Here is a 24596-nt window from a genome sequence, read left to right on the forward strand (position 1 = left end):
CTGTAAACAAAATGTTTGAATTTGGCTGATGAACCTTTGGCCCCAGGAACAATTAGTTGCCCCCTCCTCCAAAGGAGATGTTAGCCCCAAGCAATACTTCAGCTTTATGGGTATATACCCATCACGGACAGTTGTCAACATTCATTCAGCAGAGGTCTTGTGTGTCAGAATGTTGAGAAACTTTAAAGGCATTTTTTTTTTTTCTCCATTGAGTATTTATTTCACTTGAATGAGAAGGTTAGAGAATGTTGCTAGATCCAGAATTGAACACTGTTGGCACTGAAAGGAAACAATTTGGATTTTCTCAAATACTAAGCATGACTGTTCTTAGCTTCCTTCTCACTCTTCCCTTGCAGAGTAAGCACTGACTGAGAATCTCCTTAATCAATTAATATACAGTTCGTCAAAGGACTCAGCTTGTAGCAGAATCCATAATGGCTATGCCCTACTCAGAGCTGCAACCTTACATTATGCTCTTTATATAACTGACTATAGCATTCATAATTTTCAGGGAGCATGGGAAAGAGAAGGACTTCTTATCAAACAACATCAGTGATCCATGAAAGCCATCCTCCACATGGTACCACTTCACAGGGACCCCCTGATCCTCCAAACGCTTCTTATAGAGCAAGGCATCATCACGGAGCATATCATTCTCACAGCTCACCAGGAAGGCCTCCGGAAGCTGGGCTATGATCTCATCATCCCTTACAAGGGGTGAATTTTCCACATCTAACAAGTGTTTGTTTTCTAGATAGGCAGCCTCATTAAAAGGGGCAGGAAACACAGGTTGGCAGCCTGTCTTCTTGAACCTGTTGGGTAGGTTGTCAGTGCTGAGCCACTTTCAGTACTTCTTCCAGACTTTGGGGGGAATAAAAGCCCCGGTCACGATGGCATCCCACCAGGAGGAGTCGATAAGCAGGTATCTAAACATGCAAGTTATCATGAACTTCTGGGTGAGGAATGGAATGTGTGAGTTCTGGTGAAAGGATGGCAGTTGAAAATTGATGATTTGGAGGAGAGGATAAATCAGGACCTGGGCCCGGATTTGAGGAAGATCCAACCTGCCCACCAAGATCTGGGAGATCAAGGCCGCTACTCCTGCCCCAACACTGTCTCCACAGAGCACAACCCGGGAGGAATCCACCCCATATGTTCCCAGGGTCTTCAGGAAGTGAATGGAGGCATTCAGGCAATCATTGGAAATGGTATGGTAATGGTGATCAGGAAGCTTGCGGTACCTGAGTAAGCAGGCGACAGAAGCACACCTGTGTGAACAGGGGTCGCTGGGAAGCCATGTTACTTTCCACTCCCTCTTGCAATGGTGTTTCTAATTACACCTTCAGAATGGCCCTCTGAGGTAAGGGTGCTTGCCCCTACTTTTTGCATATGAGGATGTGAAGAACCTTTCCTTAACTTGTGGGCAGGGATCCTTGATTCCAAAACTATGCTCTGTCTACTTTCCATAGATGGAAACGCTCCATACAAGAATGTGCAGCTTGTGCTATGCAGCACAGGGAGCCCCGCCTGGCACTCTATGATGACCTAGAGGAGTGGGATGGGGGTAGGGGGGTCAGGGGGGGAGGCTCCAGAGGGAGGGGATATATATAATTATGACTAATTCAGGTTGTTGTATGGCAGAAACCAACACAATACTATAAAGCAATTTTCCTCCATTTAAAAAAATAAGAGATTTGAACAACAAGAAAAAAATGTGCAACTTAGAAAGCTGTTCACATCATAAGTAAAACGACCAGCAGTGTCGAGAAAGGCCGATGAAGCTGCTACCACTCATGAAAGAAAAGGATAGGAGAAACCAAAATGAAAGTCAAGGGCAAGTTTCTTTCAAGTAGAATTTTTTTTTAAAGAAAAATGTAATGGACCAAGGTTTGTTCCCACCAATGACTCAGAGTTGCCTTCTTTTATGGGGCTGCAGGAAGGGAAGAAGGGGTTTGGGAACTGTTCTGACAGTGAAGGTATAGCGAAGGTAGGCAGTCAGAAAACAGACACAACTGGGGCTGTGGCAGACCCAGTGCCAGAGACTGATGGTCAGCATCCTGGATGTCTGTCTAAGCCCCCAAATGTGTCTCCTCACAGGAATTCAAGGGCACAGAGAAGGAGCTTTAATATGGACTTCTAGATGTTCCGATGGTGTGATCACTGACCTAGAGCCAGACATCCTGGAATGTGAAGTCAAGTGGGCCTTAGAAAGCATCACTACAAACAAAGCTGGTGGAGGTGATGGAATTCCAGTGGAGCTATTCCAAATCCGGAAAGATGATGCTGTGAAAGTGCTGCACTCAATATGCCAGCAAATTTGGAAAACTCAGCAGTGGCCACACGACTGGAAAAGGTCAGTTTTCATTCCAATCCCAAAGAAAAGCAATGCCAAAGAATGCTCAAACTACCGAACAATTGCACTCATCTCACATGCTAGTAAAGTAATGCTCAAAATTCTCCAAGCCAGGCTTCAGCAATATGTGAACTGTGAACTTCCTGATGTTCAAGCTGGTTTTAGAAAAGGCAGAGGAACCAGAGATCAAATTGCCAACATCCGCTGGATCATGGAAAAAGCAAGAGAGTTCCAGAAAAACATCTATTTCTGCTTTATTGACTATGCCAAAGCCTTTGACTGTGTGGATCACAATAAACTGTGGGACATTCTGAATGAGATGGGAATACCAGACCACCTGACCTGCCTCTTGAGAAATTTGTATGCAGGTCAGGAAGCAACAGTTAGAACTGGACATGGAACAACAGACTGGTTCCAAATAGGAAAAGGAGTTCGTCAAGGCTGTATATTGTCACCCTGTTTATTTAACTTATATGCAGAGTACATCATGAGAAACGCTGAACTGGAAGAAACACAAGCTGGAATCAAGATTGCCGGGAGAAATACCAATAACCTGAGATATGCCGATGACACCACCCTTATGGCAGAAAGTGAAGAGGAACTAAAAAGCCCCTTGGTGAAAGTGAAAGTGGAGAGTGAAAAAGTTGGCTTAAAGCTCAACATTCAGAAAACAAAGATCATGGCATACGGTCCCATCACTTCATGGGAAATAGATGGGGAAACAGTGGAAACAGTGTCAGACTTTATTTTTGGGGGCTCCAGAATCACTGCAGATGGTGACTGCAGCCATGAAATTAAAAGACGCTTACTCCTTGGAAGGAAAGTTATGACCAACTTACATAGCATATTCAAAAGCAGAGACATTACTTTGCCAACAAAGGCTCGTCTAGTCAAGGCTATGGTTTTTCCAGTGGTCATGTATGGATGTGAGAGTTGGACTGTGAAGAAGGCTGAGCGCCAAAGAATTGATGCTTTTGAACTGTGGTGTTGGAGAAGACTCTTGAGAGTCCCTTGGACTGCAAGGAGATCCAACCAGTCCATTCTGAAGGAGATCAGCCCTGGGATTTCTTTGGAAGGAATGATGCTAAAGCTGAAACTCCAGTACTTTGGCCACCTCATGTGAAGAGTTGACTCATTAGAAAAGACTCCGATGCTGGGAGGGATTGAGGGCAAGAGGAGAAGGAGACGACAGAGGATGAGATGGCTGGATGGCATGACTGACTCAATGGACGTGAGTCTCGGTGAACTCCGGGAGTTGGTGATGGACAGGGAGGCCTGGCGTGCTGCGATTCATGGGGTTGCAAAGAGTCGGACACAACTGAGCAACTGATCTGATCTGATATGATCTAGATGTTCCATATAAATTGAAACATTGTTTAGCCATAAGAAAGAAGGAAATCCTGCCATTTGCAACAACTTGGATGAAACCAGGATGTTATTATGAGTGAAATAAGTCAGAAGAGAAAGACGAACACTGTATGACATCACTTATACATAGGATCTAAAGGAGCCAAAACTCAGAGAGACAGAGAGTTGAGTGGTGGTTACCAGGGGTTCTGGGCTGGTGAGGGAAATGAGGAGGTGGTGGTCAAACGATACAAACTTCCAGTTATAAGGTCAACAAGTCCTGGGGATCTATAGTACAGGATAGTGACTATAGTTAACAATAATATTTTATATACTTGAAAGTTGCTAAGAGAGTAGATCTTAAAGGTTCTCACCATGAAAAGAAATGCCAATTCTGTGATATGATGGTAGCAGTCATACTGCAGTATGTAAGTATATCAAAACCAACATGTTGAACACCTTAAATTGACATCATGCACATATCTGTATAGTTCAATAAGGCTGGGAGAGCAGGTGAACTTCTAAAAATTAGAGTAAAGTGAAAGTGAAGTTGCTCAGTCATGTCCGACTCTTCGCAACCCCATGGACTGTAGCCTACAAGGCTCCTTCATCCATGGAATTTTCCAGGCAAGAGTATTGGAGTGGGGTGCCATTTCCTTCTCCAGGGGATCTTCCTTACCCAGAGATCGAACCCCGGCCTAACACAAGCTAACTAACACATGAATCAAGACTGGAATAACGGAAAGGAATACATTTAAAAAATAGAAACAGCTTGGCTAAACCAGTTAACAGCTTAGCTAAACTAGGATTAGAGAACTTATTTAAAATATGGTTGTTATCTTAAATTTTTATTTGAGGCTGTTGCTAGTTGTCTTTTCAGTTCTTGCAACCAATCACTTAAAAGCATTAAAAAAAAAAAAAAAACCTCATTCTACTTGTAAGATTAAATTGAGAATTCCATAAGGAAAAATGACACCTTAGGCTAGTGACTTTCAAACTTATTTAGAACAAAAAAAAATTATTTTTTTATTAAAATGATACCTGGAGCTCCACCAAATAAAAAAGGTAGTTGCAGTTGTTCTGGTTTTGCCCAAAGATAAGACACCTGAATCCCCCACTACTTCTTCTTCTTTGACCTCCGGACCCACCTCTGAGACAGTGAGGGAAGCCCTAGTGCTCCACGGAACCCAGTTTGAAAACCACTACCTTCTATTTGACCTTGGATTTTATTTCCTATAAAAGGTTTCCTAAAGCATCATTTTTAAGAATACAATTTGGGGACTTCCCTCGTGGTCCAGTGGTTAAGATTCCATACTCCCAGTTCAGGGGGCCTAGGTTCCATCCCTGGTCAGGGAAATAGACCCCACATGCCACAACTAGGACCTGGAGCAGCCAAATAGATAAATATATTAAAAAAAATAAAGAGTAGGGTGGGTTGATTGCTTATAACTTCGCCACATTTCCGCAATAAGCAATATAGTGATGAATAATTCAGTGTTATCAGTATGGGTTCCCACTTAAACGCAGGCAAGGCACATGCGCCTCTGTGGAGTCCTCACGGTGAGATGGCCCCAGCACCTGTAAGCAGCAAGCACAAGCTTCAGCTTGCACTTTGCCACGCCTAGAAGTGAATGCTGCTGCTTAGTCATTTCAGTCGTGTCTAACTCTATGTGACCCCATGGACTGCAGCCCGCCAGGCTCCTCTGTCCATGGGATTCTCTAGGCAAGAGTACTGAGGTGGATTGCAATGCTATCCTCCAGGGGATCTTCCCGACCCAGGGATCAAACAGGTCTCCTGCACTGCAGGCAGATCCTTTACCACTGAGCCACGAGGGAAGCCCCAGAAGTGAATGTGACTCATCAAATGTCAAACATACAAACCTGACGTCATGAAATAGCATGTGCTTTCTATTGCAGAACCCCAGGCCTGCTAGAGTAGGAAACAGAAATGCCTACACCTCCTTGGACTCTGTCTTGCCCGCCCACCTTCAGGGATGAAGGCTCTGCAGAGCCAGATGGCTAAAAGACAACTCTTTCAAACACATATTCTCCAGGATCTTACTTAAGACACTCCATTATGTCTTGACAAAAAATCAGGGAGCACCCAGACCATGATCATGTCTCCCTTAGGGTTCTCGGGGCATTTCCCCCCAGGCACCATCCACCTGCAGCCCCTGGCAACCTGAAGAACCTTACCTGCCTTTCTTCCTCCCCCAGCCTAGCTTATCAAAACCTGTATGCCAAGCCTTTTCAGCTGTCTAGAATAACAGTACAATATACAGTACAACAGTGTGCTCCGTCATGTCCGATTCTGCAACCCATGGACTGTAGCCCACCAGGCTCCTCTGTCCATGGGATTTTCCAGGCAAGAATTTTGGAGTGGGTTGCCATTTCCTCCTCCAGGGGATCTTCCCAATCTAGAGATTATATCAATAACCTCAGATATGCAGATGACACCACCCTTATGGCAGAAAGTGAAGAAGAACTAAAGAGCCCCTTGATGAAAGTGAAAGAGGAGAGTGAAAAAGTTGACTTAAAACTCAACATTCAGAAAACTAAGATCGTGGCATCTGGTCCCATCACTTCATGGAAAATAGACGGGGAAACAATGGAAATAGTGACAGACTTTATTTTCTTGGGCTCCAAAATCACTGCAGATGGTGATTGCAGCCATGAAATTAAAAGACGCTTGCTCCTTGGAAGAAAAGTTATGGCCAACCTAGACAGCATATTCAAAAGCAGAGACATTACTTTGCCAACAAAGATCTGTCTAGTTGAAGCTATGGTTTTTCAAGTAGACATGTGTGGATGTGAGAGTTGGACGATAAAGAAAGCTGAGTGCCGAAGAATTGATGCTTTTGAACTGTGGTATTGGAGAAGACTCTTGAGAGTCCCTTGGACAGCAAGGGGATCCAACCAGTCCATCCTAAAGGAAATCAGTCCTGAATACTCACTGGAAGGACTGATGCTGAAGCTCAAACTCCAATACTTTGTCCACCTGATGTGAAGAACTGACTCATTTGAAAAGACCCTGTTGCTGGGAAAGACTGAAGGTGGGAGGAGAAGGGGGCAACAGAGGATGAGATGGTTGGATGGCATCACCAACCCTATGGACATGAGTTTGAGTAAACTCCGAGAGTTGGTGACGGCCAGAGAGGCCTAGTGTGAACAAAGGGTCCGACACAACTGAGCGACTCAACTGAACTGAACTGCATTGGCAGGCAGATTCTTTAGCATTAGTGCCACCTGGGAAGCCCAAGAATAACATCCTCAGCAATTTCCTACAAGGTATTAGCGGAGGTGCTTATTAACACCTTTATGTGTTCAAGGCATGTTTTTATTATCACTAAGCCCTCAGAGATGTAGAGTCTAGTGGACACTCTAACTGTGGAATGTCGGACATGAGGCTCATCTGGCCGGGAGGTACGATGATGAGGACCGGAAAGATGCTATCTTCCTCCATCTCATCAAGGAAACCAGAGATACTGAGGAAGTTGCTTTGTTTGAGGGGGCTTGTTTTAGAGGTTGAATCTAAAGGGGGCATTTTTAGCTTCTCTCACTTGTGTTCTCTAAACAGTTTCCCTGTGACTTGTGATCTGTTGGATTAAGAACCAGAATTCTGGTGAGTGGTCCCCACAGCCCCTTCCATTCACTCAAAAGCCCTCTCCTATTTTCAAAGAACTCCAGGTGCCCAGAGTTATGGCTTCCTTGAGATGCTTCCAACATTAGTCCCTTCATGGTCGGGAGTTAATTAGCTAGCTAGTTAGTTCATAAGTTCGTTAGTTATTCATTTTAACAATGTGAAAAGCATCATTGCCCCAGAGAACAGCTAGGATATTAACCAGAACCTTCAGAATCTTCAGCCAACCCTCTAATACCCCCAGCACTATCCCATCTCACTTCCTGCCCCATTTGAGGGAATGGTTACCCTGAATCACGTAACCATCATTCTTTTTCTTCCCTTTTTACATAATTTCATTGTGCCTATGCATATTCCTTAAAAGTGTTGCTCTGATTTTAATTGTTTTTCATTCTGTAGACAGAGTATCTCGCTTTACGTAATTTTTTGAAAATTTTCTCACTAAATTTTATACTTCCAAGATTCATCCACATTATGGGTGTGCCTTCTGGTTCACTTATTTGAACAGCTCCACCATATCCCATAATGCCTCAGTGAGTGTAACGTGATGCTGACAGCGCCACCGTTGATTCATGTACTCCCTGCTGATGGGCTTTTGGGCTGTTTCTGGTTTAGGCTGTTTTGAATGCTACCGTGCCTGTCTCCATGGACGCATGTGCAAGAATGTCTCTCCAGGATTAGGACCTCTGTTCTGCAAATCATCTGGGGCCTCACCCTACCTTCTGCCACCAGGTAACACCCATTAACTTTCTCCAGCAACTCACCCAACTGCCAGCAGCACAGAGTCGGTCTCCCAGGCTAGAGAACCACACAGGCTCTGGTATATGTCTGCAAGACAAAACCAACACAGCAGCAGCTGCCTGTGAGTAGCCTGTCCCAGGATTGGTGCCCACGGGGCCCAGCACTGCCCCCCAGCTCACAGGAAGAGCTACCAGCAATGCTGGCACTAGGTGTGACAGCTCCCCTCTCTTCCTGTTCTTGCTTCCCTTGAAGTGACTCTGGCCACTTCTGCCTGGACAACAGAAAAAGCTTAAAATCAGACACCTGAATCCACCCAAGTCTCCTGAATGTCGGGGAGCAGATATGCCTTGGGGCTCACCAGCCACAATGTTTTCTTTGACGGGAGGGGAAACCTTGGAGTTAGAAGGCTTGGTGCTTTGAAACAGACAAAGCCAAGATGAGGGAAGGCGGGCATGTCTGCCCTGGAATGTGAATAATAATTATATATATATACATATACATATATATATTTATATATATATGTGTGTGTGTGTGTGTGTGTGGGCTTCCCAGGTGGCTCAGTGGTAAGGAATCCACCTGTCAATGCAGGAGATGAGGTTCGATCCCTGGGTCGGGAAGATCCCTGGAGGAGGGCATGGCAACCCACACCAGTATTCTAGCCTGGAGAATCCCATGGACAGAGGAGCCTGGCGGGCTACAGTCCACGGGGTCACAAAGAGGCGGACACGGCTGAAGCGACTGAGCACACACACACTTGTTTTTCTTTCACTGCTCGGCCCCATTGTTTGGGTAAGCTCCATGAGGACCTTTCTTGTTCTCCACAATGTCCCCTGGGCCTCAAAGAGGGTCTGACACATAGTAGGTCCTTAAAAAATATTTGCTGAGTGAGTCCTGCTGTTACTTTTGGCAGTAATGTCATTCCTCTGCAGAGGAAGAGGAACAGTCACAGACAAAAAATGGAGTGCTCCCAGAGGCCTCTGAAAGGGAAGAGTGATCTTGGACAAGGGGGCCAGTGCAAAGGAGATGTGTGCATCTGTGCTCGCCACAGACTACAGCCCGCCAGGCTTCTCTGTCCAGGGAATTCTCCTGGCAAGAACACTGGTGTTGGTTGCCAGGTTGCCATTTCCTTCAGGGGATCTTCCTGACCCAGGGAATGAACCGTCATCTCCAGTGTCTCCTGCATTGCAGGCAGATTCTTTACCACTGAGCCACCAGTGAAGTCCCACAAAGCAGATACTCAGCATCCAGGCAGCAAGTTCAGATATTATATTCTACCACCAGGTGGCGGTACAGCCTAATCTCAGGGAACATGTAATGGGACAGCTAATCTCTTCACATGGGCAAATTTTCCCGTGTGGCCATCTCTCCATCCTCCTGTTTGTTGGTTGGTTTATATCCCTTTACCCAGTTATTCACCCATCCATCCATCTATGTATTCATGTGTTCATTGTTTTTGTTCAGGTCCTAAATTGTGTTTGACATTTTGGGACCCCCAAGGACTGTCGCACACCAGGCCCTCTGTCCTCCACTATCTCCCAGAGTTTGCTCAAATTCATGTCCATTGAGTTGGTGATGCTATAAACCATCTCATCCTCTGCCACCCCCTTCTTTTGCTTTTAATCTCCCAGCATCAGGGTCTTTTCCAGTGAGTCAGTTCGCATCAGCTGGTCAAAGTATTGGAGCTTCAGCTTCAGCATCAGTCTTTCCAGTGAATATTCAAGGTTGATTTCCTCTAGGATTAACTGATTTGATCTCCTTGCAGGCCAAAGGATTCTCAAGACTCTTCTCCAGCACCTGGAGAATTTGAAAGCGTCAATTCTTCAGAACTCAGCCTTCTTTATGGTCCACCTCTCACATCCAGTACATGACGACTGGAAAAGCCATAGCTTTGACTATATGGACCCTTGTCAGAAAAGTGATGTCACTACTTTTTAATACACTGTCTAGGTTTGTCATAACTTTCCTTCCAAGGAGCAAACATCTTTTAATTTCATGGCTGCAGTCACCATCTTCAGTGATTTTGGAGCCCAGGAAAATAAAACCTGTCACTGCTTCCAATTTTTCCCCTTCTTTTTGCCATGAAATGATGGGACCAGATGCCATGATCTTAGTTTTGTGAACATTGAGTTTTAAGCCAGCTTTTTCATTCTTTTCTTTCACTACCATCAAGAAATCCTTTAGTTCCTCTTCACTTTCTGCCATTAGAGTGGTATCATCTGCATATCTGAGATTGTTGATATTTCTACCAGCAATCTTGATTCCAGCTTGTGATTCATCCAGCCTGACATTTTCCAAGATATACTCTGCATATAAGTAAAATAAGCAGGGTGACAATATATAGCCTTGACATACTCCTTTCCTAATTTTGAACCAGTCCATTGTTCCATGTCCAGTTCTAACTGTTTCTTCTTGACCCACATATAGGTTTCTCAAGAGACAGGTAAGGTGGTCTGGTATTCCCATCTCTTTAAGATTTTCCACAGTTTGTTGTGATCCACACAGTCAAAGGCTTTAGCATAGTCAATGAAGCAGAAGTAGATGTTTTTCTGGAATTCTCTTGCTTTTTCTATGATCCAAGGGATGTTGGCAGTTTGATCTCTAGTTACTCTGCCTTTTTTAAACACAGCTTGAACATCTGGAAGTTCTTGGTTCACATACTATTGAAGACTAGCTTGGAGGATTTTGAGCATTATCTTGCTAGCATGTGAAATGAGCACAATTGTCCAGTAGTTTGAACATTCTTTGGCATTGCCCTTCTTTGGGATTGGAATGAAAACTGACATTTTCCAGTCCTGTGGCCACTGCTGAATTATCCAAATTTGTGTGCAACACTTTAGCAGCAGCATCTTTTAGAATTTTAAATAACTCAGCTAGAATTCCCCATCACTTCCTCTGGTTTTGTTTGTAGTAATACTTTGTAAGGCCCACTTGACTTCATACTCCAGGATGTCTGGCTCCAGGTGAGTGACCATACCACCATGGTTATCCAGGTCATTAAGACCTTTTCTATATAATTCTGTGTATTCTTACCACTTCTTAATCTCTTCTGCTTCTGTTAGGTCCTTATCATTTCTGTCCTTTATTGTGCCCATCTTTGCGTGAAATGTTCCCTTGCTATATCCAATTTTCTTGAAGAGATCTTATGCTTATACATTCATTCAAAAAATAAAACCATGGGTCTGGCCCTGGAGTCCTGCAACAAGCAAAATAGAAGTCTTTCTTGCACTCTCAGACTTTCCATTCTCAGTTGGGGGATGCAGACAGTAAATAAGGAAACACCTGGAGGAAGGAGATACATTCAGATTGTGACAACTGCCATGAAGAAAATGTTAAAGGATGATGTCAAGGATGGATGGACCCTGGGCATAGTGCAGGGCACTAGAGTGGGTAGGGAGAGTTCTTTAGAGAATATGTCTAGGAGGCCACTCTGGGGAGGGACTTTTGAGATCGAACTGGAAGAATAAAGAAGGGGTCACCAGTCCTGCAAAGTGAGGGAGTGCAGGGAGACAACTCTGGAGGCCGGGAAACAGCAAGAGAGAGAGATTCCGAGAGAAGGAGCCTGGACTGTCTGCTGCACAAGCAGTGTGGTTGCCGCAGAGTGATCGCTCCGAGCCGCTGGGAGGCCCAGGTGAGCAGGCAGGAGAGGTCTGAGGGCCAGCACCAGCTACTGGGGGAGTTCAGGTTTTATCTAAAGACTCTGGAGGGGTCTTGCCTGGTGGGCCAGTGGTTAAGAATCTGCCTTCCAATGCAGGGATGTGGCTTTGTTCCCGGGTCTGGGAACCAACATCCCACATGCCACAGGGCAACTAACCCCATGTGCCACAACTACTGAAGCCCAAGTGCCCTAGGGTCTGTGCTCTGCAACAAGAGAAGCCGCCTCAGAAAGAAGCCTGCACACTGCAGCACAGTGGCCCGCGCTTGCTGCAACTAGAGAAAGCCCGCACATAGCCATGAAGACCTAGCGCAGACAAAAATGACAAATAAACTTATTTTTTGAAAAAAGACCCTAGGGCTTCCCTGGTGGCTTAGTGGTAAAGAATTCACCTGCCAGTGCAGGAGATATGGGTTCCATCCCTGGTCCGGGAAGATCCTGCATGTCGCTGAGCAACTAATTCTGTGTGCCGTAGTCACTGAGCCTGCTCTCTAGAGCCAGTGAGCCAGAAGAAGAAGGCGCTGCAGTAAGAAGCCAATGCACCACAGCTAGAGAGTAGCCCCCACTCACCAAAACTAGAGAAAAGCCCGAGCAGCAAAGAAGACTCAGTACAGCCAAAAATAAATAAAAGTATTAAAAACAAAACAAAACAGCTGGAAAGCCACAGGAAGGGTTTCAGTGCAAGACAGACAAGTTCCAACTTATACTTTTATGAGCTCCTTCTGGCTACTGGGTGAGGATGAGACCATGAAGGGCCAGGAGTGACGGGGGAGAGCAGTTGCTGAGATGTGGGAGTAAAGGGATGTGGCAAGAGAAAGATCACAGTGATCTTGCAGAGCCTGCAAGAAACGTGTGCATTTGAGAAATATTGTGGGGGAAGAACAGATAGGACTAGCAATAGCTGTGAGTGGTGAGCAGGGCGAGGGGAGCAGAGTCAATACTGCAGGGCCATAAATGCCATCTCCACCCCCCTCACCTCCCCAGCCACTTCACCACCCTCTCCTTGACCTAGACTATCACAGTATAAAAAAGAACATTTCCACACCGTCTGCTGACTTGAGCCCAAAGCCCATAGTCTGGACTCCCAATAAAAATCTCCAACTGCTGGTTTTTTTTTTTCTGGAGAAGGAAATGGCAATCCATTTCTGATTTCTTGGAGAAACTCCAACAAGGTTCCCATAGGAGGGGTAGGGGGCAAAGCTGTGTGTGTGGATGAGGCTCTTCCTTGGCGAAGCCACAGCAGAGGATCTTACCCAGGCTCCCCACTAAGGCGGCTCCTCCATGGAAGAAGATGATGCCTCGCTGGGGGCTGGGGGAGGGTGTCTTGGGCTGGAACAGCCTGACTGGTATGGTCCCAAAACTCAGGTTGGTTACCACGAGCACAGGATCCTCCTTGATTCTCACACTCTTCTGCAAAAACTGGAGAAATCTGAGCAGGGAGCAAACCCCTATCTTCTCAAATATATTCCCCTGTTAGAGGTAAGAGAAAGAGAGGGAAAGATTAGGGAGGTTAGGGTCTATCTGAATGGTAGATGACTCCTGCTCTTTGTAACTGCTAGGATGTTCTTGCAGTTTCTCGTGTGCCTCAAAGCATGGCCCCAGGGCTCATCAGCAAGCAACAGGCTCTGCAGAGCGTGTCCAGATAAAGGGTCGGGTTTGCAGAATTTCCTCCCAAAAGCTCTTGGTTGAACAGTGGTAAGAATTTGCCAAAGAGCTAGCCCACATTTGGGCTGAGTGGTTGGGCACTGAGCTCATCAAAGCCAATGTCCAAGGCAAGATGACTGGCAACCTTGTTCTCTTTGGCCCCCAGCTTGAGATGGCAAAGACAGGTTAACACCTGGGTTAACACCATCATTGCCCCCGTGGATTAGGACAGATGCTTAAGCCACATTTGTGTTCAACAGAAAAAAGTAACGGGACCAATTAGGGATGTCTGCGGAGAAGGCGATGGCAGCCCACTCCAGTGCTCTTGCCTGGGAAATCCCATGGACGGAACAGCCTGGTAGGCTGTGGTCCATGGGGTCACGAAAAGTCGGACATGGCTGAGCAAATTCCCTTTCACTTTTCACTTTCATGCATTGGAGAAGGAAATGGCAACCCACTCCAGTGTTCTTGCCTGGAGACTCCCAGGGACAAGGGAGCCTGGTGGTCTGCCGTCTATGGGGTCACACAGAGTCGGACACAACTGAAGTGACTTAGCAGCAGCAGCAGCAGCAGCAACCATGGGTTCAGGAAAGAAAGTGAAAGTCATTCAGTTGTTTCCGACTCTCTGCAACCCCATGGACTATACACTCCATTGAATTCTCCAGGCCAGAATACTGGAGTGGGTAGCCTTTCTCTTCTCCAGGGGATCTTCCCAACCTAGGGATCAAACCCAGGTCTCCCACATTGCAGACAGATTCTTTACCAGCTGAACCACAAGGAAAGCCCAAGAATACTGAAGTGGGTAGCCTATTCCTTCTCCAGCAGATCTTCTCAACCCAGGAATCAAACTGGGGTCCCCTGCATTGCAGGTGGATTCTTTACCAACTGACCTATCAGAGAAGTCCATGGGCTCAGGAGGAGGGATCAATGGTACCAGGGCCATCTATCTGCCAAATGTGAAAAGAAGTCCATTGTTTTTAAACTTATGGTCACTCTGGTTATAAGCAAACAAATAGTGAAATATTTCATGAGATGTAGTTACATGGTATTGTATCACATGTAATAAATGCATTTCAACCATGTCAGATCATCTCTTCTATGGACCTCACATGGAATATGTATGTGTCTGTGTCAGAAAGAAAATAGCACGGGATGATAACACTGAACACAGTAAGAACAGCTGACACTTACCTGTCACCTGCGACATGCCAATCCTGGTCCAAGGGCTTTAGGTTATTACCTGGCTCAAACTGTTCAGCAACCCTTCTAAGTCAAGCACAATTATCAGTTCCATTTTGCAGATGGGGCAAGTGAGGCATACCAAGGTCAAGTGCCTTGCCCATCAATGAGTAAGATACAGAATTTATGTTCTCAATCACTAAACTAGAAACAGCTTGGGTTCTGGACTCAAGCAGATTCGAATTCAAGACTTAGCTCTGCTGCTGCTGCTGCTAAGTCGCTTCAGTCATGTCCAACTCTGTGCACCCCATAGATGGCAGCCCACCAGGCTCCCCCATCCCTGGGATTCTCCAGGCAAGAACACTGGAATGGGTTGCCATTTCCTTCTCCAATGCATGAAAGTGAAAAGTGAAAGTGAAGTTGCTCAGTCATGTCTGACTCTTAGCAACCCCATGGACCACAGCCTACCAGGCTCCTCCATTTATGGGATTTTCTAGGCAAGAGTACTGGAGTGGGGTGCCATTGCTTTCTCTGAGACTTAGCTGTACCTACCGCTATCTCACTGAAAGACCTCAAGCGTTCCCTTCTCTGAGCTTCAGTGTTCCTCGTTTGTAAAATAAAAGAATTGGGTCTACAGTCCCCGAGGATGAAGCTTGGGAATCAGATGTGACCACCCATGGGGAGTGTGTCACTGGTGGGTTCTGGCAAGTGTGAGCTCACACCCATTGGTGTGACCTTGCCCAAGGTCTGTGGGATGCCCCAGTGCATTCCCTCCATGGAGACAACCCCACCCCTACGCCAGCTGCCCCACTGCCAAGGCTAAGGTTTCTCAAAAGGGAACTCCCAACAAAACCACTACTTTTCTGCTTAAGTTGGAGGAGAGCAAGGTTCCCAGGGCCATGAGGATGACCTCCTTTCCCACCACTTGGCCCACATCCGAGGAGCCCATCCCAGCATCTTGAAGCGTAAATGGTTCAGGGATTTTGAACAATGCAAAGTGGTGATAAACATCTCTTAGCACCACATTCTGAAAGGTCACTAGATACGGCCAGGAAGTTAGATTTGTTTTTGTTTTTGTTTAATATTTATTTGGCTGTGCTGGGTCTTCATTGCTGTGCATGAACTTTCTCTAGCTGCAGAGAGCAGTGGCTATTTTCTAGTTGCGGTGAGGGCTTCTCATTGTGGTGGCTTCTCCTGTGGTGGGGCACGGGCTCAGTAGTTGTGGCACATGGGCTTCGATGCTCTGTGGCATGTGGGATCTTCCCGCACCAGGGACAAAACCAGGTCCCCTGCATTGCAAGGTGGACACTTAACCCACTGGACCACCAGGGAAGTCTGGTTTGGTTTGTTTTTCCCAGAAATGAGTTCACATTTGCCAGAGCTAGTCATTTAGGACAGAGGCAATTTAGGAAGATTGATTACTGTCTATTATTATTTATAACATTATAAATATATAATATTTATAATAGGCTTTATATTTATATAAGTATATAATACATATAATATAAACATAAGTACACAAATATTATATATCTATATTATATTGTTTGCATAAATGTTATATGTATATATAAATACTATAAGTATAATATATTATTTCTGTAACATTGTCTGGAAAAACACAAACAAACTTTTTGGCCCATCTAATACTATTTATAAGAATGTATCAGAACTTCCCTGGTAGTGTGGTGGATAGAAATCCACCTGCCAATACAGGAGACACGGGATCAATCCCTGGTCCAGGAAGATTCCACATGCCTCGGGGCAGCTAAGCCTGCACACTGCAACCATGAAGCCCGAGAGCCCTGCAGAGCCCATGCTCCCCAGCAAGAAAAGGCACCACAATGAGAAGCCCAAGCATCACAAACCAGAGAGTAGTTCCCACTCCCTGAAGCTAGAGAAAGCCCACACACAGCAGCGAAAACCCAGTGCAGCCACAAATAAATAAGTAAATAAATGGAATGTGTTAGTAGTATTGCAAATGGGACCATCAGCAGTTTAGGAACACCTGAGGTCTAGAACTTCAGATGAATATTAAGATTCTTTTACAAAATATTCTAGCAGAGCTTAACTTTTAAAATGAACCCTATAGCATTTTCTATATTAATCCTCATATCTTATAGGAAGGCTGAAGTCATTTGTGTGTGTGTGTGTGTGTGTGTGTGTTAGTCGCTCAGTTGTGTCCAACTCTTTGCAACTGCATAGACCGTAGCCCACTGGTTTCCTCTGACCATGGAATTCTCCAGGCAAGAATATCGGAGCAGTTTGCCATTCTCTTCTCCAGGGATCTTCCTGACCCAGGGATCGAACCCAGGTCTCCCGCCCTGCAGGCGGGTTCTTTACTGCCTGAGCCTCCAGGGAAGCCCGAAGTCACTCATGGTGGCGGTTTAGTCACTGGGTTGGGTCCGACTCTTTGCAACCCCATGGACTGTAGCCCACCAGGCTCCTCCAACCATGGAAAATTCATCCATGGATTTTCCAGGCAAGAATACTGGAGTGGGCTGCCATTTCCTTCTCCATTCATATTATGACGTCATCATTATAGCCTTCAAATCGATAATGATTTTAGCAATTGCTGTGTCTTTGCCTTCAAAGATTATATATATATATATATATATATGCTAATAATCTATTTTTATGGAGTCCTTTCTAAGCACCCAGCACTATACCCTGCACCTTAAATGCATTTCTCACTCACTCCCCACCTCACCCCTATAAAAAGCATCTCCAGCTATCCTCACCATTTTAGAGGAGAAAATAGAGTCTCAAAAACATTAGTCCACAAAACCAGCAAGTGGAGATTCAGTGCTCAGACCCAAAGTTGTCTGACTACAAAACTATGCACCTGATTTCTGGGCTGTAGAGTCTTTTAGGTTTTTGCCTCCTTCTCCTTAAAATTTGTTTGCCTTCTGTATCTATCTGTCTTCTGGAACGAAATGAACCACTTGGATATCACCATGCTTATCCCTGTCACCTGCGGTGAGCAGTCTGTTCTAGGAGGGCTCAGGGCTGGGGGGACCAGGATGGAACTTCACAAGCTGGATTCAGCCTCCACAGCCAAGCTCAGACCCATCTCAGAACCTCCCAGGAGCAGATGTCATCAGGAGATGTTTGGCTTGTGGACTACGCCTGAGGAGAATCACCAAAGGCTGGAAAGATCGCAGGTTTTCTGGGCCACTTGGACATCGTTTTCAGTCCAAGGGCCTCAGACTAGCCTGGAATTTCATGCAGATTGCAGCTGCTGGCTTGAGACAACCTGACCTCCAGCAAAGTGCATGGCCAAGATTAATACGAGAGATGTGCATACCACTTCCTCAGCCTGTCTCCTTGGGGCAGTAGCATTCACCTAATTATAAACTAGACTTGTTCATTTCTCTGAAAGTCATCTGTATCCTTGGTGAAACAGCCCAACAGCCCAAGAAACACATTTGACTTATTTACCAAATGCGTTCAGTGCTCAGTCACGTCTGACTTCTTACAACCCCATGGACTAGAGCCCACTAGGATCCTCTGTCCAGGGAATTTCCCAGGCAAGAATACCAGAGTGGGTTGCCATTTCCTACTCCAGAGGATCTTCCCAACCCAGGGATCAAACCCACGTCTCCTGGTTGGCAGGCATATTCTTTACCATTGGGCCACTTGGGAAGCCCATTATTTGCCAAATATCACCAAACCCTTGTCACCTGGTACCTTAATCTTCTTACCAACCTGATGGAAGAAACACAATTATTCCCGCTTCAGAGATAATGAAACTAAGGCACAGAGGGGTGAAGTTAATTGCCCAAAATCACACAGCCAGGGAGTAACTCTCACTTCCTTCAACAGTTGTTCTCCCCGCAGGTCATCAGTGTGAACTGGTTGATCTCCACCCATGGTTGGGACATTGTAATTAAATCAAGTTTCCTGCCTCTTACTAGATGCCAAATTATTCCCAAATCTGCTGCTCTAGGCATGTGCCATTTCATCCCAAATCTCAAACCCCTGCTCAGAGTGAGCCCAGCTGGGGTGGCCACTCTTAAATGTTGGGTGAATTCCCTGGATTGATCAGCACATGGTAAGTAAGCATGTGCTAGGTGCCAGGCCCTGGGATAGATAAGGTGGGCCCTGCCTTCCAGGTGCTTGCAATCTTTGCTGGGGGTGGGGGACACCTGTGTGCTATGAAGTGGAAGATGCTGTAGGTGAAGCAGGTTCGTTCTGTCGGGCTCCGAGCCATTTCAGGGGAGGGGCTGGGTCTGGGATAGTTTGGGAAGCCTCAGAAATGAGCCCGCTGATTGGCATTCAGTAAATGCTGTTGAAGGAAGGAAAAAGAGGTGGCGGGGTGGGGGGGTGGTGAGAGGAAGGATGGGAAGGGAAGAGGGAGAGAAACAGAATAGCAGACACAAAAGAGAGGGCTGTCTCCCATCTGTCCTTCAGTGTTCATGAAGGCTTGGTTCCAGGACCCCCACGATACCAACATCTTTAGATGCTCAATCTCTTGTAGTCGACCCCCCTCCTCCACGGATGCAGGACTTGCAGACAGGGAGAGCCCACTGTGTAGCAAAGTCTGTCTTTCTTGGGAGGGTCTGAAGACAGAGAGAGAAAGCAAATGAAAGAAGAACAGGCCCTCCTGTCCCTCCAAGGGACCTAGAGAGAGGAACAGAGAGAGAGAGAGAGAAAGCTCACTCCAACTCGTGAGGGTACTGAGTGCCAACTCACCAAAGTGACCACGTAGACGAATATGCAGTGCAGAAATCGGAACTTGGCAGGATGTCGTAAAGCAGAGGGGACATCAGTGGTGAGGAAGTGCTCAAAGACAGCCCAGACAAAGACCCCCAGGAAAAAGGCGCCTAGCGCAGCTGGAAGCACCAGCCACAGGACAACCATGTTCCCAAGGTTGCGAGGAGCTTGGGTCTGGCGCTCAGCAGGACCTGAGCCAGTCACACGGGCTCTGTCCTTCCTCCCACTCTTGGATTAACTTTGACTTGTGACTTGAGACACTCACGGCATGACCAATGGGAGCAAGAGTGACCCACCTCCTCAGGGAATACAGGGACCAGGAAAACTAATTCCGCTTGTCGGGGCAGCGGGGAGTCTCAGGAGAGGGGCTTCCCAAATGCTCAGTAAAGATCAGGCTCAAACAGCACCTGCATCTGGGCCCCAAGGGAGGGGTTGCCTACAGGCTGCATAGGAGTCTGTGGCCTGAACTTTTCACTGTCAAACAGGACACATGTGGCCAATCTTCCTCATGGGCATCTGGTCAGGGTGGGCAAAATGCATCGTACACCAGGTGGTTGCCCTGACCCCACTTGGATGTTCCAGTTTACCTTAGGAGAAGCAGCACAGCCCAAAGTTAAAAAGACCCACTCAGAGGCCAGCCCTCCTGGGTTGAATCCTGACTTTTCCACTTACTGGTTCTGTCTTAGGTCACTTAAGTCTGTTCTCTGCGTGTCCATTTCCTTTCCTGCTCATGCATGCATGCTAAGTCACTTCAGTCATGCCTGATTCTGTGTGACCCTATAGACTGTAGCCCTCCAGGCTCCTCCGTCCATGGGGATTCTCCGGGCAAGAATACTGGAGTGGGTTGCCATGCCGTCCTCCAGAGGAACTTCCTGACCCAGATATTGAACCCTGGTCTCCTGCATTACAGGCAGATGTTTTACCATCTGAGCTATCAGGGAAACCCTTCTTCTCCTGTAAGGAGGGGTAATTAGAGAACCTAACTGAGGAACTGTGAGTAGTGCTGCAGTGAACATGGGTGTGTAAACATCCTCTCATTTGTCAAGTCAATTTTGCTGAGCTATAATGAATAAATATATGCATACATAGGCATACAAAAATGTGCTTCATTCATAAGGATCAGTTTGAGGAATTCTCACAAGACTTAACACACCCAGGTAACCAGCACCCAAACGGGGATAAAGAGCCTCTTCTCCCCATCACCATGCCCCCTCCCCCAGTTACTACACCCAATAGAGGTAACTACGATCCTTCTTTAACAGCCAAGACTCATTTGTCTGGTTTCTGAATTTTGTATACATGGAATCATGAGTGTTCCTTTATATGCAGCTTCTTTCTTTGAACACCATGTTGTATGTAATCTTTGTGTTGTATGTATCAGTTCATTCATTCTCATTCTGGTATAGCATTCCATTGTATGAATATACCACAATTGTTTACCTTTTCTGCTGCTAAATGACATTTGGATTTTTGCCAGTTGTCGGTGCATTGCCTCTTAACTCCAAACTCACAATTTTCGCCTGCTCTTTGAAAATGGGATGGAACCTCTCAACATCTTTCCTTTGTCCACTGGCAGCAAAGCACTGTCAAGAAAGAGTACTGTGAGACATCTCAGATGAGAAGGACTCTGCTTCCTAGTTCTAGGTACTCACACTGCAGTATCCTGCAGACTGCCTGGCAGGTTCAATCCCTGGGTTGGGAAGATTCCCCTGGAGAAGGAAATGGCAACCCACTTCAGTATACTTGCCTGAAGAATCCTATGTACAGAGGAGCCCAGGGTCCTGCAGTCCAACAGGTCACAAAGAGTCAGACAGGACTGAAGCGAATTAGCACGTAGGTACGTTAACCATAACAGGATATAGGAGTCATACGAGATTGACGGGCAAGAAATAAAGAAAGCTCAAAACAGTTGCAGATATAAGGATCAGCTCTTACCCAAGGGCTGAGATAGCACACCCAATGAAAAACCCACCTCTCACCGCTTTGGCTTGAGGTCCAGAAATTGCTAGCAAGAGGGCCTTGTTGAATTGGCTAATAGTTGCTCTGCTGCTATACCAGCAGGACTGGCTGGCGTCTACCCCAACCCTCACCCAAAAATCTTGCTGGAAATCTATCCTCCTGGGTGCCAGGGAAAGGCCTTTGTTCACAGGGAGGTGTCTGGCAGAAGGCACTCTGCAATGAAACCACCCAAGGGCCTGAAAGGCAAAGCTACTGCAGGAGAAGCCATCTGAACAGCAGGAGTTGGAGCTGATAAAGCCACACATGTAGCAGGATCTGAGCTCTGGGGAAGCCAAGCACTCCTCAGGAGCTGGGCCTAGAGGAGTGTCCAAGGCACAGTAATGACCAATAATGGCTCACATGAGTGACTGCTGCTGCTTAGGCAAGTATAGCTTCAGTTTCTGTCTAGCCTCTCTGCCTCTTAATAAGGTTTATTAAGAATTGCCCAGCTTCCTGAGAGCCAGCACCCAATTCAGGGTAAAACCCCTACTTCCTAAAACCTTGACTTTTCCTTCTTCTTCTTTCTAGTCCTCCTGCATGTGTTGGATCATGTTGTCCAGACTTAGCTCTGCCTCAGCCTCCAGTGATTTCTGCCACATGAAACCCAGTCACTATCAGCATCTTTTGAGTTCAGAAACTTCATGGAGTACAGCAGATGAGAAGGAGGGTCCTGCCGCTCCCACCCCATCTGTGGCCTCCCACAGTCTGTGGCCCCTTCCATTCCCCTATATGCACCCTCCCCATGCCCAGCCTCCAACCCTCACTCCGACCTGAATGACCAGGTGGACCTGACCTCTCAGTCCCACCCTGAAACCCTGGGACCTAAACTGACTCCATCTGATGGCATGTTTTTGTTTTTCTGACTGTACTACAATAACCACAGGATTATAACTTATCATCATGAAAGAATTTTATGGGGCTCCCCGGGTGGCTCAGTGGTAAAGATTCTACCTGTCAGTGCAGAAGACACGGGTTCGATCTCTGGTGCAGGAGAATTCCACATGCTGTAGAGCAACTGAGCCCATGTGCCACAACTATCGGGCCTGTGCTCTAGAGCCCAGGAGCTGCCGACTGCTGAGCCATGTGCTGCAGTTACTGAAGCCTCTCACCCTAGAGCACGTGCTTCACACCTAGAGAGTAGCCGCCACAAAGAGAAGCCCATGCACCGCAACTAGAGAAAGTCCACGCAGCAACAAAGGCCCAGCACGGCCAAAAATAAATAAGTAAATAATTTTTAAAAAAAGAGAAGAATTTTATGGTTTTCTTATACTCAGTGGGACTCTCCAGCTCTGCATTACAATCAGGCTTCCAACACCTGCCCATTTCTCTTGGGTTTTACTATCAGCTGCAGTGGGTTGGAGAGGAAGAGTAAGCACCTAAAATATACAGGTCCTGTGACTGATGCTCCTACATTATTGCAAGTTGGTGGGTGAGGAAAGAGACAAAAGCAGTATTATTGTCATTATAGGGTTAAGTTCTACTGAGCATGTATTCATGTGACGAGAACTGAAGCACAAGTGGACATGGGTTCTCCCAGCAAATCCTCACAACGGCCCACAGTTCTGCTGTCAGAGAGCAGAGGCCACTCAGCGTAACCTGGTGTTTATGAAGAAGGAGAGGTCTGGGGATAGAGCATGGGGTTTGTGTCAGGCTCCTCCTCTGACCCTATTTGAGCCTTTGAGCAAGCTGCTGGATCCCTCTGTGCCTAATTTCTTCATCTGTTAAGTGGGGATAAAGGTGCCTTGTATCAAATAAGGCAAAAGACAATGGGAAACACTGTACTTACACTCCTACTTCTCTGAGCTCCTGTACCAACCACTTGAGTTTGCATGTAGTTAACTAGATGAACAAATAACCTCCAACATGCAAGCAGAGGGATTTAGCAGTTGTGGGTGGTGAAAGGCCCGGGAGGGGCATGGTACTGGAGTCCACTCTTGGCAACACTGGCACAGGTATTAATTCTCATCTGGCAGAGAAGAGAAGTCAGAAGTAGAAAAGGCAAGAAACTAGATCCGGAGGGACCAGCAGACTGCAAAACCTCAGCCAGGTCATCCCCCCAGAGGGGAAAGGGGAGGGGTCAAACTTACTGGAGAATAATCATATTTGCTGCACCCCTACTATGTGCCAGACACCAGGTGCTTTAGGAATATTGTCACATTCACTCTTTAACTGAAGCCCATAAGTAATGTAGTATCATTATCCCCATTTCACAGACCAGGAAACTGAGACTCATAAAGGGGAAGCCCTAGACTAACAAGCACTGGAGCAGGGGTTTGATTTAAGCAGTTTAATCCTGAGTCCACAATCTTAACCAGTATCATTCCTTCTTCCTGATGGAGGATCTCTGGGGCACAAACAGGACAAGAAGAGCTCAGAGCTTTGGGGTTTTAACTCCCAGACCATTCTGTTCCCAAGCCCTTCACCCCCAGGTGACTTCAATGAGACTATGGATTTATCTTGGCAGAAATGGGGCTGCAGACCCTGGGGAGCTGTGAGGACAATGTTGTGAGTATTTGAAGTCATCCTGAAATTCCAAAGGCAGAGGAGATTAAAAAGCAAATGCTGTTGGGCATATTCCGTGGGGCTGCTTGTGGCTGAAACTCTAGGTGCTCAAGGCAATAATGCAGCTGTGAAATAGTTGCCACTTACTGAGACCTGCCAAACCGGTGCCCTACGAAAAGCCAACTGAAATAAGTGCACAAACATGAAACAGACTCTGGTGCAAGACTTCAACATCTTCCCAAGATCACTGCCAAAGGTGAAGGAGTTTCTGCCAATCGTGTGAGGCTGGGTGTTAATTTCATGCAAATTCCAATAACATCCTAATAAGAACAGCGATACCAAAAACAGTAATAAATATGGTCCAAATATGGTCCAACCCTGGTTTTGGAGAAAGCAATGGCACCCCACTCCAGTACTCTTGCCTGGAAAATCCCATGGACGGAGGAGCCCCGTGGGGTCGCTAAGAGTCAGACACAACTGAGCAACTTCACTTTCGCTTTTCACTCTCATGCACTGGAAAAGGAAATGGCAACCCACTCCAGTGTTCTTGCCTGGAGCATCCCAGGGATGGGGGAGCCTGGTGGGCTGCTGTCTATGGGGTTGCAGAGTCGGACACGACTGAAGCGACTTAGCAGCAACAGCAGCAACACTGGTTTAGTGCCTACCGTGAGCTGGCACAGCTGTTAAGTCCCTTGCTGTGCTGTGCTTAGTTGCTCAGTCGTGTCTGACTCTTTGCAACCCCATGGACTGTACCCCATCAAGCTCCTCTGTCCATGGGATTCTCCAGGCAAGCATACTGGAGTGGGTTGCCATTCCCTTCTCCA

At 46.5% G+C, this 24596-nt stretch overlaps 1 protein-coding gene across 1 annotated transcript; it reads right to left on the reverse strand.

Annotated features, from left to right (window-relative positions):
- Window positions 1-463: 463 nt before the first annotated feature.
- On the reverse strand, window positions 464-19419 carry AADACL4 (arylacetamide deacetylase like 4). Its single transcript, XM_003587068.4, is given in 4 exon segments — window positions 464-1241; window positions 8105-8168; window positions 12987-13203; window positions 19252-19419. Coding segments are annotated over 4 exon segments (1227 nt in total).
- Window positions 19420-24596: the final 5177 nt, after the last annotated feature.

The sequence above is a fragment of the Bos taurus genome, chromosome 16 (assembly GCF_002263795.3).
Source record: "Bos taurus isolate L1 Dominette 01449 registration number 42190680 breed Hereford chromosome 16, ARS-UCD2.0, whole genome shotgun sequence".
In the NCBI taxonomy this organism is placed as follows: domain Eukaryota; kingdom Metazoa; phylum Chordata; class Mammalia; order Artiodactyla; family Bovidae; genus Bos; species Bos taurus.